This window comes from Lepisosteus oculatus, chromosome 15 (genome assembly GCF_040954835.1).
Source record: "Lepisosteus oculatus isolate fLepOcu1 chromosome 15, fLepOcu1.hap2, whole genome shotgun sequence".
NCBI lineage: Eukaryota > Metazoa > Chordata > Actinopteri > Semionotiformes > Lepisosteidae > Lepisosteus > Lepisosteus oculatus.
Genome location: NC_090710.1, coordinates 10,473,279 through 10,487,532, shown reverse-complemented (window position 1 = coordinate 10,487,532; position 14,254 = coordinate 10,473,279). Strand labels below are relative to the sequence as shown.

Genomic DNA, 14,254 nt, shown 5'->3' with positions numbered 1-14,254 from the left:
TTGGGCATGTATGGCTGCCAGTAGAACTGGCTCATTTATCTTTATTGATGATATGACTGTCATATTGTTAACATTGTTATTTTTTGTTTCATAATGTTATACAGTATGTTCAATATTTTTGTAAATTTACATTGTTTCACTGTTTATACTCTGGTTTTATTTATAAATAAACTGTGCTACCCAACAATTATTTTTATATGACTTCTATTGATACAGCACAGTATGATTCACCATCATACACATACTGTACATAGACAGACCCCAATTGTCTAACATTCCATGGATCAGTCCCTTAAACTGATGTAATGCTCTTTTGGTGGTCACTGTCTTTTTTTGAAACCACACTACAAGCACCTTAGAGACAGACTTAGTGTTCTTTTTCTTTGTGTTTTTTTCCTTTTTATGACAGTTTCATGGTCTTTCCTATTGATGCCCAAGCTAGTCCAAATGGTACAAATTTTGAAATCAAGAAGATTGCTGATCTTTTCAATTCTAAACTCTCATTTTATGTCAGCTGTGTTCCCTACAGTATATGCATTCCTTGGCAGAATTTACCTGAAATAATTTTGTGATTCTTTAAATTGGTATTTTCTGCAGATAAGGTTAGAAGAATCTATTTTTCAAAATTGAGGGGCTCAATGGATATTTAGTAAGCATGAATATCTTAAAAGCCTATTTTTTAGCTATTACAGGTAAAACTATTTTCACCTTGTATATCTTCATATGTCAAATACTGAAGCATGTAAAACAGCAGGGGTATCAGACCATGAGTCTGAATGGTCAAAAATCAAAATTTAGACCCCGAAATTAAATGTTAATTTCAGGTATGCTTGTATTTTAATATTTGAAACATTTAATATTCACTGATTTTACATTTTAATATTTAATTATAAGATACTCATTATTTCAATTGTTATTTTCACTTCCCTCAGATCATAGTTATTACAGTATAGTGGAAACTTTCTACTAAACTGAACAAAATAATTTAAACCTTTCCCTGCCATTCCTTTTCAGATTTGTTTCTGGCCTGTGTAGCCAACACTAACTATCCAGAAGAAGGATTCTTCCACTTCTTCAGCTAAGCAGTCTATTATAGAGGCTTCCTTTAGATAGACACCATGTAGATATACTGTACATTCAAGTAGAATCCTCTAGGCTTTTACAGTCTAATGGTACTGCCTGTATCAGGATCTATGCCTATACTTGGGTACTTGTTCTCAGATGTGGCAGATCAGATGCAGCAATGATTTGAGAAGAATGTGCCATGTATTTCCAGCCATTCTAACCTCTGCCGTCACGGACATCCAAAGGGACTAACCGTGGGGAGCAGGAGAGCGGAAAAAGACCCATATGCGTAGTGGCGAGACGGGAAAGAGGCCCAGGCTCATTAGTGCAAAGAGTTCAGGAATGCCGTATAGAAACCTATGCCCTCAGGGAGCGGACATGGGGCGCCCTGGTACTAGGCGGGTCTCAGGACATCCGAACGTCAATGCTGAGCGAGGACAGATTGCAAGACCCGGAAATATATAGCCCAAGGGAAAGAGAGGGACAGGAAGGACAGCAGACTGGAAACTAGGGACAGAACAGAGAAGGAGCGCCCTCTGGCTACAGAGGGCGTGACACTGTTATAGAGGAGATTTATAAGCACTCTGTGGGACAGATTGGTGTGACCTTTAATCACTGAGGTAGATGCTGGAAAGTGAATAAGAGAGAACAGGGGAAAGAGATTGGACATGAAGCAGACGTGTCTCATATTGAGTGATAGAGGCCAACAAAATGGAAAGTGTAGGATAGAGAAGGAAAGGTTGGGCTTAAATAGTTTTGAAACTCAAATTCTAGTGAGAATTAGTTACTGAAATCACAGATTATACATATTCCTCATGCTGTCAAACATCACAATATTTCCCTAACTAAAGGTTGTACCAAGCAATATACTGGTAATTCTGAAACAAAGTATGATTTAGCTTTGTTCTTGGGTCATAAAAAATGATAATCCTGAAATAATGTATTGTACTTTGGTTTCACATGAAATGCAGAATATATGGATTAATGTGGCTGCAAACAATAATAGCAAATTGTTTGTTGTCAGTGATGGTCAGCAATATCGTGTACCACAAATATTTATAACAGCTCTACACTCTGCCACTTTTGAGGTTACGCATAATATTGTTATGCGTTTATTCTATGTTTTGAGTCTTGGATTTTTAAAGCTTTGAAGTAAACCCTTAAAAGTTTGGATTAATTGTTTATTGGCATCATCTATTTATGAATTACTGTTTATCCTCATGAGACAGTATATTTTGTCCACAAAATATTATGTAACAAAGTTCAGAAGTCTGAAAAATTAAAGTCTTATTCATGAAGCCAAAAGATGAATGGCTTCCTTTCCTCCATACCTAAAGTATGATAAAAACACATGCTTCCTCATGATCTACTGTATGTTTGTATTTGTAAACTAGATTATGCATTAAAACTTCATGTAAATAAAATGGTTATTGGCCACAGATTCTTATTATTCATCCTTTTCAAAACATATGAACAACACTTTATATAAAATATTGAAATTGTGTGTTCTGACAGGGAGAACAATCATTCAGAAAACTAATATGCAATCTTTACATTCAAAATTCTAGTGAACATCTGGCAATAATTGGTGCTGTTATTCACTCACTACATATAGAATGTGCATTATCTGCAAGAGTTAAATCTTATTTCTTCTTGAAAAGATTGATCTTTTTTTTCCAAATTCTTAAACCTGCTTAAATCATAAGGGGTTGGGACCACTAGACTGGTAAATACTACATACTTTTTATCCCTATGAATGACATTTGTCTATTTAAGAAAAAATTGAGTCTATTTTGGATTAATTGAGCTAGATTTACATTACATTTATATTATATGCCTACAGTAAATTACCATATACTGCATCTTCTAAGTACTGATGGAAATGAAATATTTCAAGTATTGTCTGGAATACATTTCCATCAATACTTAGAATAAATATTTTTATAGTGTTAAAAATAATTAATAATGATTTATTAATATTAAATATAATACTTTAATAATGATCAGTAAATAGGTCACAGAATAACCATGCTCCATGCCTTTTGTCCCTGATATGTAAAGACGGACACTTTAATCATGTGCCAAACTCTTTTTATAAGTAAATAATATATTCCCAAATATCAACAAACTAAGTTTCTATGCTAAAGCTTTTCAGAACAATAATGTTACCTTGACTTCAAGCACTTAGCCAGACTTACACTTTCCAAGATACTTTGAGATAAAACAAGATGTTTGCAAGGCATGTCTATTTCAGATGGAAATGACCTCCAGAGAGCTGGGTATTTAAAAGAATGGAAAAGGGAGTTTTCCCAGACATGCCCATCATTGCCTGATGAGGAAACTTTTTGCATGGTTTTTCCGGAACCACTCTACAGCCTTCCAACACAACAGAGGCTGCTACCATTTTGGAGCCTTCCCCCGAACCTCAATGACTCTTCTACTAAGCACCTCCCTGCTCTTTGATTGATTTTGAGTCTATGAGCTTTTCTGTTCCTACACATCACACCTGGAGGCCAGTCCTACTTCATAATGGTCTCTCTCTCTCTCTCTCTCTCTCTCTCTCTCTCTCTCTCTCTCTCTCTCTCTCTCTAGCAGCATCACACACACTGGTGTTTTACACAGACACATTTGTACCCCATCAGCTTCGTTCTGGGCAGTCTGCATGCCATGCTTTCGCATGAGACACAGGCAGACAAAATATCTGCACCTCACTTGCTCTACTTGGTCAGATCTTCTCCCTTGCCAAGGTGTTCCAGGTGGATTACTCACAAAATTACATCTAGCACAGGAATTATAGTCTTGCTCCCTTTCCAGTTTCAGACTAGCTCAATCATTAGATCGCATAGATTCCCCCCCAGCCAGTGCTACACTCCCTTCCCCTAGGATGAAGGGTCTTGTTCAATAACATTAATTGGTAATGCCATCCACAGCTGTAACTCATTAGGCACCAACTCTTCTGCTGTTGCATCTTAAAGGAATACATTTCTCCTAAGAGAAAACTCACCCCTCAGCATCCCCACCTCAGTTGACATTGCAATAAATATTTTGTATACAATATGATGTTTGTCATTTATTCTCTTAAGAGCAAAAGCCAAGGGATATAGTGAATCTAGGTTCCCCAGGACCACTCTAAACTCACAAGGACTTCTTATCAAATACCTAAATCACCACTTGTTTTAGTAACTGCACTCATACAATGGAATGACTCAAATCTAGCAATGGAAATCCTAACATCACCTTTGTCCTCAGTTAAAAATGCTAACAATTTGTACAGTATCATTCAATTTATAAAGCCGGCATCACACTACATGACTCGACACGACTTCTAGTTGGAGAGCATGTCAAATTTAATGACTACAGTTGCTAAATCTCACTGCCTTTTCTGTCCTAGAGGGTGTCAAATTATGACTAGGAATCACAGAGGGTGACTCATTACATGATTCCCTCATGACTTTTCATCACAGTTCCAAATCTCTTATCACAAATGACCCGCAAGGTTGCCTCATTTTGGCAGCCAATCAACGTGGAGCACATCAGAATAATAAGAGGAGCACCGCACAAAAGTAAACAAACAACCAAGACGAAACATCAAACAGACATCTGTGCTGGCTTCAAAGATAGACGAGTCTCTCCTCCATTCACACAGTCCAAAAAACTCGCTTTCCTTCTAGCCGCCATTGCTATTCACTGTTTGTGGACATTGTATGCATTGTACTTCCGGTTGAGAGCTCATTGGCTGTTGACTGTCGCAGACACAAGATCCCACCCCTAAAACTTGCAACTCACTACGAGAAAATCAAACCAGTTTGATTTTGTAATAGCAAGTCACAGAGAGTGGTATTGGATGTTAAGAGCGCTATGACTGAGTCTCCAGGGATGTCACACTACACAACTGACAGTAACAGGTGCACGGTGGGTCGTACAACTCACTGTAATTTTCTAAGGATTATGTAAATGAAGACTACGACTGGAAATCCTTGAAAAAGTTGTGTAGTGTCACGCTGGCATAAGTCAGCGTCAGTGTTTGCCCAGAAATCTTGTTGACACTAGATTGGCCTGGGCAAGCCTTTTTAGACCAATTGCATTCACCCATGACATGACTATCTATTAGTCTGTCTTAAATGTACATACAATGCAAATATGATATTTGTAAGTTATTTCGGATGGAAAGTATTGCAATCTGTCTATGCAGATGACTGTAACTGTCTATATTACTGACTTATCTTATCCAGCAAAATACACTTAGAGAAACAAATGACTAAAAACAACATGAGAGAAATACATTAAAATACAGTCTTTCAGTTCATAATGTACAATTCTGGTACATATATAAAACTGTAAATCAGTTTTCCAAATCATGATGACACGATTTCAATATCTTGCCTTAAACAAATGTTATTTTAGTACAACAAAAGTGTTACATCAACTCAAAGTTTCTAAAACAGCAATCAGTGATTTAGCAATTTGTCATCACAAGACTTTTGTATAGTTTTCACATTATGCACCTTAAAAGGTTGCAGTCACAATGCTTTGAATTAAAATGTAATATATGCACACAACTAACACTACACATCTTAAGCAAAAACAGAAAGAATAAATAATAGATTTAAAGAAGAAATGGAAAAGCTATCATTGCATAAGCATTTCAAGCCCTTTGTCATGACAAATCTATATTAATTAGGTATATTAAATTTTATTAAGAATGTATACAGTTATTAGTGTGTACTCTGTATATATAAAACACTAGTGCATGTGATGTCAAAATACACCTACAGTATGTTAGTAATGTCCTTCTGTCAGGTGTCCAACTTCAAGCAAAGGCTCAACTATGAAGACAAAGGAGCTTTTGTAACAACTTACGGATACAGTTGTTTAAAAGCAGGAGAAGTCATCAAGAACAAAAAGGTACCCAGATACTACCTGTATCAAGCTGTCCTTCCAAACTGTGTTGCAGAGCAAGGAGTGAACTGGTTAGCGATGCCACCATGATGCCAATGGCACCTGTGATATACCCGGGGGATAGTTTGTGTAAACGACGGTAGTACTTAAACCACACTTTACTGTCCTCATATCCGTGGCGTTTCTTCCAACAACTGTCTTCCTAATACAGTCCGTAATCCGTTCCCTTAACCTGCACAACTCTGCGCGTATTAATTTTTGCTCCTCTATAATTCGTTCGTTGGTTTCTTTTTGGGTTTGGTTCTTCTCCAGTTGCGCTTCGTTAGCTTCTCGTTGTCCTTTTAATGCCTGGAATTGGGCGAGGGTGGCTTGGGGACAACTGCTGTATTAATTCTTCCATAGCGTTTCTTCACACGCGCAAAGCGGAACCCGCACACACAAAAAAAAAAAAAAAAAAAAAACTTGCTCTTTGATTCTCAAACCCGAGCGGGAGCTACCCGCATCCTCCACCAATTGTGGTGTACCCGGGGGATAGTTTATGTAAACGAAGGTAGTACACCACACTTTACTGTCCTCAGATCCGTGGCGTTTCTTCCAACAACTGTCTTCCTAATACAGTCCGTAATCCGTCCCCTTAACCTGCACAACTCTGCGCGTATTAATTTTTGCTCCTCTATAAATCGTTCGTTGTTCCTTAGCCCGATCCGTAACAAGCTCCTCTCCTCTCCTCTCCTCTCCTCTCCTCTCCTCTCCTCTCCCGAAACGCATTCACCTTACCAGCTTCCGCCCTGTTCAATGCCTCCGGCCCACTTATATTCCGGTTCCTGATGCGTCTCAGCTGTGTCTCGTTGTTTCTTAAGGTAGATCCTTTCCATCTACTGGTCAGCTGATTATTTTTGCCCGCCATCTTGCTAAGGTCAATCTCTAGCATTTTCAGCGTTTCGTTTCGGAAATACCTGTTAGAAATGACCCTTCCCCGTGTCCTCTTACACACCTTTGAAAGACTTACAGAATTCAATGGTTAAGATGGGAAAAAATTGTCATTGTACAACAATATCCTGATACCTTCACAGGTCTGAATACTAAGCAAACACCATTTTTCATTTTTTTCTCTTTACCTATTATTGATATTTACAGTAGCTTGTGTTAACCTTAGAAATCTTCAGCTTGAGCATTAAGGATTTGAATAATATATTAAGTTTAAAAAACAAGTTCAGTATGCATCATTGTGTTTTTCACAGAATGTGACACCATAGGATGGGTCTGAAGGCACTGCATCAAGAAAATATAACTTTGTAATAGCTCCAATTATTACCTTTATGGATGTGTTCTTCTAAAATATATCCCCAGGAATTACTTTTCTGCATCTACCACTTTCTATTAAATGATCATTTTAAACTTTGCCACTCATAGCAACAGAAACAGATATCCTTGGCTGGTCTGACCACAGAAAAAAAGATGTTGCTACGGTATTGGGAGCCTAAACATTCCCTCTTCTGACATCACTGGATCGTGCTTTATCTTGAGAGATAAAGTATATTGCATACATGTTATATGAAACTTTATTGCTCTGAGGGGCACAGAGGGCTTCGTGTACTGCTATCAAATTCTTATTGCACTGTGATTCTGTCATAGCTGTCTGATCCTTCTTTAGGTGTTCTTTGGCTGAAAATGTAGAGGAGGGGACCACCAATGACAGTGAAGAGGGAAATGGATGGGACATAATTACAATTTATACTATGCTACACTAAGGACACAAATATTATTAGTACACTCCCCACTTTAAACTTTGCATTTTAACATTTTGTGTATTCAGAGGATGTTGCTGCTATATATCAGAAATAAATCATAAAGTGGCACACTGCTGCAAAACAAAATGGAAGGATATACTTACAGTAGTTAAGAAGAAAATGTTTTTTTAAGATATGATCTGCACAAATAGCCCAGTTAATCTGTTGAATCTCTCAATGTGCAAAAAACAAATGAATAAAACAGGAATAGTCATCTATTTTTATCTAAAGAATGAAAGCTGACACTATATACTTAAGTAAGGGCACATTCTTCAAAGAGAATGAGCAATCCAAAATTATCATCTGAATAAAAGGAACCAGTAACACTGCAAACAAAAAAATATTTTTGGGAATCTTTGCATAGTTTGATTTAATTGTATATTATTCATTATCATGTATTATTTATAGAGCATGACAGTATGTAGGATCAAGTAACCACAAATGGGACTTTCAGGATGTCTTTTTGTAGTTAAAAGCTTTTGTTTTAAAGAATGAGCATGAGCATGTAAGTTGAGAAAAACTTAACTTTCAGCAACTTAAAAGTAAACTGATATGCTGCTCACCTCATAGAGTTTAAGATTTACAATGTATTAATATAATATGATTATTCCATAATCATAAAGCCCCTCCCTCTTTGCCTTTCTTTATCAAAGGAAAAGAAATACAATATTAAGCAAATCAAAACATAAATAATTTTCATCAGCTGTTAGATTTGCCTTTAAGGCAGAGGTCAGATTTTACAACTTCATTGAGTTGTTTTCCTACAGAAGAGAAAACGGGATTAAATTTAACATTGTGGTAAATGCCAAATGAATATGCCCCGTTGACTTTATCAGTGGGCCACCATAAAGCTTTGAACTATAAAGTGTTGGCATGCATAATTCCAATATCTTTAAAATGTGCTATGGAAGACTACATTATGCTTGTTTGGCATTCTTTCTTAGTCAATCACAAAGAAACAACTATATTATTAATGGATTTCATGAGGATTTACAGTATATCAGATATGTAAATCATACTGAATATTCAGAGTAATAAATGAAATTGTAGGGGAAATATTGGTTTTATACAATTATTGGATGTGATGTTATTGAATACCATAGTTAATACTTTAGTTTCATCAGATTACCATTGGTTTGAAATGTCTGTATAAAACATGAACAGTTCTTGTTTTGTTTTACTTTATTTTAAATATTATTTCTTAAATAAAATCAATAATCATAATAGTAGAATTAAGAATAAAATATAACCAGCATGTAAGACATCAAATAATTAAAAAGAGCATCATGTTGAACACAGAAACAAATTGTAAAAAATGAAAAGAGTACAAAATGTGGAAATGCCTTTTTAATTATATAAAATGTTTTTATGAAAACAAAATAATTTTTATTCTCTTGAAAGTATTTTTCCCATTTTGTCAGCTGAAGGCCACTATAGACAAAGGCTCTACACTATGAACTATGCACAGATGTGATATTCTGTAAAACAAATTATATATTGTCTCACAGTATTTTCTACTACTGCATTTCAAATAGCTATTTCTATCACTCTTGTTTTGTAAAAGCACTTAAATTAAAATCTGTACCCTGCATAATCTATTCCAAAAGTACAACCTAAACTTTATACCTGTTTAATTTTTTTACAGCTGTATTACCAATTACATCCATATATGATGTTACTTAAAATGCAGATTAAAATTTTCTGATACCTGTATTTTCGTGCTCGTTTTAAATGCCAAGAACAGTGGAGGTGCAACAGCGACCTCTTGAGTTTTCTTTAGTGAAAATAAATTGCGGACTAATTACTAACTAGTGATGATTCAGCCCCCAGAACATATTGCAGTACAGTATGTAGTATGTTTCTCAGATTTTCCCTACTCATTCTCAATAAGATATCACATTTTGTTCATTTGGGTAAATGAAATCTTATATTTACGATTACAATAAATTATTATTATTTATTTAAAATAAATATTTTGTCCACTATAACTTAACCTTTATGACTTTAAACTGTTGACATCTAGAACGGAAAAACATGCTTTAACGAAAGAATGAATAAAAGGCTTTTGTTTGAGTATCTATATATGCTAAAGAAGATGTTAATTGGCTATACAAATACCGAAACATTGTATTTAGTTGAAAACATTTTAATTTTGAAAAAATATGCCATTATAAAATCCTTTAATATTTTGGTAAGCCTTACTTTCTTACCCAAAGTATGTTTTGTTCTTTTACTTATTAACACAACAGCACGGACGATTTTACAACATTACTTTTGCAGCATAAGCGCTAGAGTGACGTTAATTGGTCATGCTTAACTGCATCAGAATCTTTGAAAGTTTACAACTGGCACACTATAAGGATTACAAATTTTACATTCAGAAGGAGATGCCTGAACAGATATGTAAAATCCGCACGAAGCATAAATTATCCTGAAATTCATGAACAATCAAATAATTAAAAATAACATGCATATATTTTGTTCTGTTTTTTTGTAACATTTTAAAACAACGAATACAAATTTTACTGAGTCTTCACAAAAAAATAGAGAAATGGCACTTTGAATATATTTATATATAATTTATATATTTATATAACATTAACGAAGGGGTAGAATGCTTCAAATTTAATTATGATATGGATCCCAGTGAATTGTCGAGATCATGCGAATCATGCAGCTATGATATCTATGTACATTACATTCATGCGCTCGTGCAGCTTTTCTGACTCAGTCTGCTTTCTCACGTATTCCATCTGACTGCAACAAATATCTGTATTGGAGCGGGTCTTTACATATTTTACAGTTGCTTCAATATCAGATACTTACACACTGGCATTACAGTCCAATGATGCAAACAACCAAGAAAAAAGCCATCCGACAAAGCGAATATATGAAGCGTTTAACATTTGCTTTCACTTGTCATTGCAACAAAACACAATCTTTGTGTTTATGTTTGAACTAGTACCCCTTCTGTCCCCGCATCAGCGAATGTCTAATCTGAAAGCGAGTGGGTGCCACAATCATAAACTCTGTGGGATCCATCGTGGTAAATCCCTCTGGGCCAATAAGACGAATCGCAAATTGTCTGTAAAGAATTTATCTCAGATGCTGAAGAGTTTGCTTCTCTTCGCTTTGATCTCTTACGATTTCGCAGAATAAAGACAAGCATTCCAACCACGGTGAATGCAGATGTGACAAAAACAAGAAGCAGTCCGGGAACCAACACGGAAATGGACACTCTGCTTGTTTCTAGATAGGAATTGGACCGTGAGCCTGTATCCGCAGTAAAAGTACTGTTTTTAGACAAAGGAGTGGGGAGTATCTTGTCATATAGTTGGGGACACAAAAGATCATTTCTAAGGTGTCTGAAATCAGTTTCCCAGAACTCCTCCGGGGATTCACACTGCAAGCTGCTCACTATAACGCCAGACCCAAACCGTTCAATCCATTGTTTGAAAGGTACAATGTTACACGAACAATCCCATGGGTTTCCATGCAAATCAATTTGAGTAATAGACATCAACTGATCTAAAACACCGGTGACGGGAAGAAATGTAAAATAATTGTTATGCAGACTGATTTTTGATAAAGAAACGCCGAGAAAAACATCCACAGGCAAGGATTTCAATAAATTGTTGTTGAGGCGTAATACTCTTATGTTAGGCATTGGATTGAATGTACCAGCCAATATGAGTTGGATGTTGTTATATTCCAAACTGAGAAATTCCAAGTTTTGCAATCCTATAAACATTTCTGGAATTAGGGAATCCAAGTAGTTCTTATCCATGTAGAGCCATCTTAGCTCGGTTAGATTTTGAAAAGTACTGTTTTCAATTAGCTTAATATTGTTGCCGCCCAAGTGCAGAACACTTAGGTTTCTGTAATCATGAAAATGATTTTTTTTGATTGTGTGGATACTGTTGTTTCTAAGATTCAATTCCTGCGCATTTAAAGGTTTCGGCTTCAGATTTGCTAGACTTTGTATTTTTTTACCTTCGCAATTAACTGATAGCCCTTGCTGAGAAGCAAGCAGTTTACAGCTGCAAGACAGTGGACATGATGCGTTGTAAACCCGATCAGTTTTCACATTAACAGTTGATATTCTAGCTGTGGGTCTGGTTTTCAGCTGCCAGTTTTCGCGTGATTTTGAACGCCCCTTATGCCCAGATCCTGAAGTTGGAGCCTCCATTTCCCCATTTATTTTATATGGTGTTGGAATCGGTCCAGGATCACAGGTCTCCTCTTGGGTAGGAGGTGCAACCAAACTGGAGTCAATCCCGTTTTTTGAAGGGCACAGATCCAGTTCTGAGGTATCATTTAAATCGCGTCCTTGTAATCGAGTTGGGGCCTCGCAAATAACCCTCCCAATAAGAGCATTTTGTGGAATGTTCTCCAACCATTCTTTTAATGAAACCAGATCGCAATCACAGTCCCATGGGTTATCCTCCAGTAAAATTTCAGCAATCCCCGGTATTTGTTCAAGGATTCCTTCATAAGGCAACGTTTTAATTCTGTTCCCGCGAAGGTCGAGGTGGGTTATTGGTACATGCTGAAAAACATTAATCGGAAGTGCGCTGATGAGGTTGTCATTCAAAATCAGAACTTCAAGTTTATTTAAGTCTCTGAATACGGCTGGGTCAATATCCCTCAGCAGATTAAAATCAGCCTGTAAATATTCCAGGTCATCCAAGCCTAAAAATGTACTCTTCCTGAATGCTCTGATCTTGTTATTATTTATGTGTAGCCGTTTAACAAGCTGCAGTCCCAAAAACGCTCCAGGAACAATGTCGTGCAAACCGTTGTTTTCCAAATGCAAGCTTACAGCATTATAAAAGTTAGCAAACTCATTAGGGAAAAGCCTAGTCAGGGAATTTCCATGCAATAATAAGTGATAAAATTGAGAACTTGGGGCTGTCAAATGATGCAAATTGGAAAAGCTCCTTTTTTCGCAGTCAATGTGCAAATCGCCTTCTATCTCATTGCAGGAGCAGATATCCTCTTTACAAATGTCCCTTGTAACATTTCCAATAGCAACACAAAGAGCCGCCTTCAGCAACACAATCCAAAGCAGCATTTTCAATAAGAACAATTCATCCCCGATTTCAAGACATGAATGAAATTAAGGAATGGAAGAACTGGTCCGGTATTTCTTTTCTTACTTCACCTCTCTAAAAAAGAAGACGACATTCAATAATTATATCCTTATACATCTATGTCCAGACATGTACTGTAGTGAACTGTTAGTTCGAAATAACAGAAAATGCGTTACACTGAACAAATCCCTCTGAGTGTAACAGCATAATCTATTCGTGAAGAACAGCAAACAATAAAACCCAACATCTCCAAGCAGATTTTGTTTAGCTAGATAATGACTGACCTTGCAAAATTTACAATTCGTGGTTTTCTTGCTGTGCGGTGTTTTCACTAGGTGCTGTTCTTTTTCTCTTGGTGCTGAAATCACGCCCCAGACCCAAGATTTACTGCTGATCACAATGTATTGGTAAAAATCCGCAATCCTTGCGTCTCTCCCTTTCTTCTTCTGTTTCCCTTGCTTTCTTTTTGTGTTTTTGAATTACAAAGAGGGTTACTAAGAGGCTCTGTCCGTTCCAGCCTGGTGCTCACTGGAAGATCTGACACCCTCTGCTGAGCTGCAATGGCAAAAATCCATCTGCTGGGGGAATGTTGGAGAAAAAAATCAATCCACGTACAGGGCAAGCGTTAAGATTGTTCGCATTAAAAGATGTTCATGCGTTTAGACGTTTATTCTGAAAAGATTACGTTGGTCTGTAAAGTTTTTTGTTGTTGTTGTTTTGTAACCTCTATCGTCAACGTCGAGATTTAAGTTACTGTATATGTACGCTACTTCAAACTATAGATACAATTTACATGTCAAGCGGTATACCCGGCTCAGAGCGAGGTAAAGATGATATTATTATTATTATTATTATTATTATTATTATTATTTTGTCGTGCATGATAGGAAATAGTTTTATTTTAAACTGACAATGACTAAGAACAGAGAACTGCAGTGAATGCAGTGAAATAATTAGCCTTATAAAATGACCAATCTGCAGAAGAATACTGATGGTAAAGAGAAAAATGCATACTGCAAACACATACTGTACAGACTGTAAGAATAAAATGCATGCCAATACATACGTGCTGTGACGGTGAAAAAAAAAACACATCGGGGCTATGATTCTGAAAATGCGTAGAATTATTTAAAGTATCTGACTGGAGTATGTCGCATTATACATATTTATAAAGTTTCAGACCGATATTCATCATACTAAAGATGACTATTTCTGGCGGAATTTCGTTATTATTGATTTAGAATTGCTTTGAATAATAAAACACAGGGATAATTAATTTTACAAAAAAAATTCGGAAAACAATATCGTTCATAGCTAATACTAGTAATGATGTTTTTTTTTTTGCAGCGTCTGCTTCTCTATAACATAAATTAATCTCAGCGATGGGCCTATCAACTTAATTTAATT

The 14,254-nt window shown here is 36.2% G+C and overlaps 1 protein-coding gene across 1 annotated transcript; it reads right to left on the bottom strand.

The window, feature by feature from the left end:
- Window positions 1-9,086: 9,086 nt before the first annotated feature.
- On the bottom strand, window positions 9,087-13,320 carry LOC102695942 (SLIT and NTRK-like protein 1). The gene is made up of 2 exons (XM_069179085.1): window positions 13,132-13,320; window positions 9,087-12,303 (listed from the first exon to the last, which is right to left on the bottom strand). Exon 2 carries the CDS (start codon window positions 11,941-11,943, stop codon window positions 10,747-10,749), a length of 1,197 nt encoding a protein of 398 aa, XP_069035186.1. The 5' UTR covers window positions 11,944-12,303; window positions 13,132-13,320; the 3' UTR covers window positions 9,087-10,746.
- Between the last annotated feature and the right edge of the window lie 934 nt (window positions 13,321-14,254).

Bases quoted from the DNA above. Each gene is read 5' to 3' on its own strand.
- LOC102695942 (XM_069179085.1), bottom strand. From the start codon at position 11,943: ATGGAGGCTCCAACTTCAGGATCTGGGCATAAGGGGCGTTCAAAATCA.